At 39.4% G+C, this 6,131-nt stretch overlaps 1 protein-coding gene across 2 annotated transcripts in view; it reads right to left on the reverse strand.

The window, feature by feature from the left end:
- cnpy1 (canopy FGF signaling regulator 1) overlaps positions 1-5,720 on the reverse strand; it is a 30,312-nt gene extending 24,592 nt beyond the window's left edge. The window contains exons 1-2 of one of the 2 annotated variants that reach the window (XM_049599474.1): positions 5,615-5,720; positions 19-121 (exon numbers count right to left, since the gene is read on the reverse strand). In XM_049599474.1, the coding sequence (XP_049455431.1) occupies positions 19-112 (94 nt within the window). In that variant the 5' untranslated portion in view covers positions 113-121; positions 5,615-5,720. Of the gene's footprint in view, positions 1-18; positions 122-5,287; positions 5,472-5,614 lie in introns of those variants that run through there. The other variant, XM_049599473.1, reaches the window with a different exon arrangement.
- Positions 5,721-6,131: the final 411 nt, after the last annotated feature.

Here is a 6,131-nt window from a genome sequence, read left to right on the forward strand (position 1 = left end):
AGAGCACTGGTGACTCACCAGAGCAGTAGAGCACCTTGTCCCTCTTCCCGTGGCCACCGCTGATGAAGACAGATAGCACCATTACAGTCATCTGAATAATCCATGAGGCCATATTGATAACCTAACAGGACAGACAGATAGACAGATAGACAGACAGACACAGTTATACTAACAGTCTGATAAGACAGTAGCACATTCTCATGAAACTAAAGTGTAATACATCCCATTATAATGTCTGTAAGTGTTAATGGGTGTTAATGAGTTAAATAATTGGCATCCTGGTGAGTAATTCATTAGCATTTATCTATTTTCAAGGGATCTGTATCATGATGACATCAACATGATTCTTTTATGTTTCCAACATTTCTAACAACCAGTAAACTGGGAATCAGTCTGCGTTCTCATCCACAAGTGTTTTGAAGTATCGTCTAGAGGACATAGTTAAAAGAGTAGTCATACCTTTTCTTTTTGTTTCATTCATTCATTAACAGAAGTGGGCACTGGGATGAGCTATTTTTGGCGCTCCTGGTCGGATTATTTTTTTTCCCCACAATGTCATGTGACTCAAAGTTGGAGCAGCTCTCCTGAGGCCTATACTATGAAACAGGATTTGGAGTTAGTGAGGTAACTTCAGGGTTAACTCTGGGTTTTCAGTACTACGAAGCTGGTATTCTTTTTACCTGGGATACATCACTGTGGTAACTTATGCTGAACAGCCAACCTGCTCCGGAGCAGGTTAATTTCAGGGTTGTGTGTGCGCGCGCGCACATCAGGGCCGAACTCCGCCGTGTGCAATACAGAGAGCAGAGGAGAATTGTAAATGCGCGACCATGTTGAGACAGAAATGACATGCCGTCGTGTAAATAAGTCATCACGTGCGCCACATAATCGTTTGCATAATCATGATTTCAATTTTGACCAAAATAATCGTGATTATGATTTTTTCCAAATTGGGAAAGCCCTACTTTGTAGTACAGGCCTCTGGTTGAATCATCAGTAAAAAAGACCAACAACTGTGTCAGAAAATTCCTTGTTCTTTGACAAAGAGTCAAAGGTCCATGCCTGTCGACATAAAACCTGATGAGAGAAGTGAACTACAACTCTCAAGGTGCATTTCACTAAGAAGCATCTCATCACCAACCGAGTGGAAGCTAAAGATTAACGTGTTGAGAAATTCACAACTTGAATCAGTTCACTTAGGTCTCATTTACACCACAAGCGATGCGTTTGCAACATGGCGACATCTTTGGTCATGATTCTAAAACAGGGGTCCTGTGTCACACAGTGAAACAGCTTCAAGGATGGCCGTGGTCACAGGCTTGCCATCAAAGACAGCCTGGGAAAAAAGTGACAGTGTCAGAAATCTGGGATGACCATCTTACAGTGTAACTGCTGTTATGACCTATATCTACTAACCAACCAATAGAAATGCAGCATGGAATGACACACTGGTGCTAAACCCTAACAAATATGGGGATGGCAGCTTGCCATGGAGGCAAAACATGCTAAAAGAAATTTGTGGGATTCCAGTAAAGATGAAAACCTTGTGGAGTTGTGGCAGCAGAGGAGTTGCCTGTATGATGTGTCCTCCAGTTGCTTCCATGACCTTGTAAAGAAGGGGAGTTGCAGCTGCCAGGTGAGCAACCTAGCAGCTAGCAAACACCCACACAGCCACACCGCAGTATATAGTGCCCACAAAACTTTAGATTATTTAATAAGTTATTATTACTGCACGGGTTATTACATGATATCATAACCTTTGCTAGCTTAAAAAATGAGTGCGCTACAACAGACTCTGAAATACAATAATATTGGCATCCAATTGGGGGGGTGGGGGGGGGGGGTGGGGGCAGTAATTGGTATCAGAGGGTCATGACCCCCCACCCCTTGTGGGTGCCACTATTAGGAGTAAGAGAGAGGTTCCTCACCCACACAGTCCTGAGAAAGAGGTCCAATCAAAATAATAGTCAAATACCTGTTTGAGAATCAGTCTTCAACAGGGGGTCTGTGGCCCCTAGGGGTCCCCAGAGTAACTGTAGGGGGACTGCCAAATAATTGATTCATCATTTTTTGATTTTTTTTTTTTTTTTCAAAAATTTTAATGTCTGAAAATACATGTTAACATAAATCCATAGTATTAGCACAGATAAATCAGCCTATTTGTAAAACAACCCCAAACCGTTAATTGACAGGACATAACGCTGATGATAGCTAACTGTTACCCATGAATCATTTCCAAATTAATCTATGACGTACAGATATATGAATCTGCCAATAATTATTTCAATAGCTTATATGCACCATATAAAGTAATGTTTATACATGTCCCTTTAGACTGCTCTCAATGTTATTGTAGTTCGAGTTAATGCAACTCTATCTCTCTTGTGTCACAAGAGAGATACAAGAGTGTGACATGTCCTTCCCCAAGAAAGGGAAATCTGGGTTCCAAAAAAAACAAAAGAAAGGAAGAAAAGAAAGGAAGAAAAGAAAGAAAATGAAGAACTGACTTTAAAAAGGTGTGAGAGAGGCATGAATCAAGAATAGAAGGGCAGGGGCCCACAGAGACTGCATATGCATATGGCCCAGACTTAGGTGCCAGGCCCCTGCCCATCCCATGTCTTACACTCATTCTTGTGTAGACTTTACCTAAATTGTTCCTCAAAATGCTTATGATTTTATTAGCTGTAAAATTACATGTTATAAAATTCTGACAAGTATTATTCAGGCTAAATTTCTACATGAGAGCTTACATGTAAATTTTTTAACGAGTATCCCTCATGGAGTGGCCTGCATTGCTACATGCACTCGGATAGGCGACACCATCACACACATCTTCAGACTCTCCATTTACCTTTACCTGACAGTTCAGGTTACTTTCTTCATTGCAAAGGCAACTCTGAGTACAGTGCATACAAGTCTGCAAAACAGCGGCACACATATGGGGTGCTGAAATTAACAGCAACATTTTGCAACATTTAGCTTCAAACAACGTTTAAAAAAGTGGTAAGAATTTTTTAAGGTCACTTTTTACCACATTTACAGCAATATTTCAAATATGTTAAATATAATGTCACAGTTAAATCGAAATATTAAATGTTAAATCTAAATCTAAATTCATTCATTCATTCATTCATTCATCTTCTAACCGCTGCATCCTCCTGAGGGTCGTGGGGGGGCTGGAGCCTATCCCAGCTGACATCGGACGAGAGGCAGGGTACACCCTGGACAGGTCGCCAGACTATTGTAGGGCTGACACATAGAGACAAACAACCATTCACGCTCACATTCACACCTACGGACAATTTAGAGTTATCAATTAACCTAGTCCCCAATCTGCATGTCTTTGGACTGTGGGAGGAAGCCGGAGTGCCCGGAGAGAACCCACGCTGACACGGGGAGAACATGCAAACTCCGCACAGAAGGGCTCCCATGCCCGCGATCGAACTGGCAACCCTCTTGCTGTGAGGCAAGAGTGCTAACCACCACACCACCGTGCCGCCCCCTAAATCTAAATGTTACATCTAAATGTTAAATCTAAATCTAAATGTTAAATGTTAAATCTAAATGTTATCTAAATGTTGGTGAAACTAAATATTTCGCTAATATGCAAATGCACAGTGCCGGTCACCGGAAGAACCAAAATAAAAAACCTGGGTGGTTAGACTGTGTTTATAATTTATAATAACAAATTAAAACCAAACTAATCAGAGAAAATGAACACTTGAACATATCAGCATGATAAGACTTAGGCTACCTAAAATGACAGAAACCATGTTTGGGGAAATTTTATTTGACATGTACTTTGAGTTTTTAGTGTCTCATCCTTATCCGATTTAGCTGAAAACACTGGAAGGGCCGTTTTGGCCGCAATTCAGAATTTCAGCAGTGTGAGTATCAACCTTAGAGCCACCACAGCACTCAGTAAGTTTGTTTTCTAACTCACGTAGCATATGTTCCTTATGTTAGCATGTAAGCTATATGAAACTAGCTAACATTAGCTAACTAGTTTTTTACCATTGGACATCATAACGATGTCCAATGGTCAATAATGCGTGAAGTACATTGATGCTAGTAGCAAATCTCTACTGGGCTAACATTATTGTTGGCATGTTGGCAAGCAAGGATGGGACACTAAAAACTCAAAGTAGGCCTACACATCAAATAAAATTTCCCCAAACATGGTTTCTGTCATTTTTAGGTAGTTCTTATCACGCTGATGTATCTTCAAGTGTTCATTTTCTCTAATTAGTTTGGTTTTAAATCGTTATTTGATGCTATAAACACAGTCTAACCACCCTGGCTTATTTTGGTACTTCGGTGACCGGCAGTGTTCATTTGCATATTAGCTAAATATTTAGTTTCACCAAGCACATTTAGATTTAACATTTAACATCTAGATTTAGATTTAACATTTAGATTAAATTGAGATTTAACATTTAGATTTAGATTTTACATTTAACATTTTGATTAAACATTTAGATTTAACATTTAACATTTTGATTAAACATTTAGATTTAACATTTTGATTTAGATTTTAACATTTAGATTTCACATTTAGATTTAGATTTAACATTTAGGTTTAACATTTAATATTTAGATTTAACTGTGACATTATAGCCTATTTAAAATATTTCAAGTATTGGGCTAAATGTGGTAAAAAAAAAAAAAAAAAAAGTGACTTTAAAAAATTCACACCACTTTTTTAAACGTTGTTTGAAACTCAAAGTGGCAAAATGTTGCTGTTAATTTCAGTTTGAGACACTTTACAAGCGGCACCCACGCGTCAGCCAGAAATAACATCAGCGAACAGGTGTTAACCAGATACCTGGCAGCGTTGTGCCGCTGTACCTGCGGGCAGACGTGTCTCTCTGTTTCTGTTGAAGAAATCACCTTAGACACGTGTGGGAGTGAGGGTCATACTATTTCCACTATTTGTCACAATTTATAGTTATCTAACATTGTATCCATTGTATTAAATAACTTGCGTGCAGTGTTAAATAACTGTAAAATGTGACAAAGTTACATTTTTGTGTACTTTGGTCAAATGGGAATAACAGGTGAACCAAATATTAAATAGGTTAAACTCTATTCTAACCATAATTCTTGATGTATTGGTTTCATGCCGAATTGTAAACCGACACAAGTCTAAATCGTAAAACATGTTTAATAACGTTTTGCCTTAATGATCGTTGGCCAGTACGCAAGACCGTTTTAAATTCCTATATTTCACAGCGGGGTTTGGTGGTGCTAAGGGATAGCTGCTCGGCTAGCAGGCAGCTTGTCTTACCTGGCGGAGACAGCAAGCTGCAGTCAGCTGGCAGAGGACGTGGGGTCGCTCCGACTCTGAGGACAGTAGTGTTATGACTGCAGTGATGAGCTGTCATCAACTACTTTTTCTGTTCATGCTTAGAATCTCACAAGTTACTGATCTATCATCAACACTGACAGGCTTCATTCATACACTCACATTCAGTTTCCGGTCGTAAATTTCAGCGTAAAATCTTTATTAAACAAAAATATGCAATGTTTGCGTAACACACTGGGATTGAGATAACGCTTTACATGTAGGAGGTAATTTACAAGAAGCTGAAATAGTATTCTTAAAATGTACAACCTCCTTTCCGGCCCCATCTACTCCATACCAGACGAGCTCTGCCTTAATGTTGAAGGCGCAGTCAATCACTCTCCTCTCTCTCTGCCTCGTCCCCTCTGACTTGACGCAGTTGTCAGTGCGCCGGGTGTCTTTACGTGCGCGGCTGTGGAGGATCCACGTTGGGTCAGGCATTGGCCTGTTCAACCAATCATGTTCCAAACTCAAAGAGCACAAACCAATCACACAGCTACAGTGTCTCAGGTGGTGTGTTCCAGGTTCCAGGTCGCTTTTGTTAAATAAGGAAATAAGATTCAATTTCTGTTCACAAATACAAAAAACTGATTATTACTAAAGGTCCATACAGTGCAATTAATACAAGGTAATTTATTTACCATGCGCAAAACATCAACCCACTTCCTGATGTTGTTAGTGAAATACAATAGGCATATGTAGGCTTTTATGGTTTAGCTTATTGGAATGTTAGTAAAAGTCTACATGTTAATTAATTTTATCGTAAAAATAAAGAATTATTACAGTG

Source organism: Epinephelus fuscoguttatus, linkage group LG15 (genome assembly GCF_011397635.1).
Source record: "Epinephelus fuscoguttatus linkage group LG15, E.fuscoguttatus.final_Chr_v1".
NCBI lineage: Eukaryota > Metazoa > Chordata > Actinopteri > Perciformes > Serranidae > Epinephelus > Epinephelus fuscoguttatus.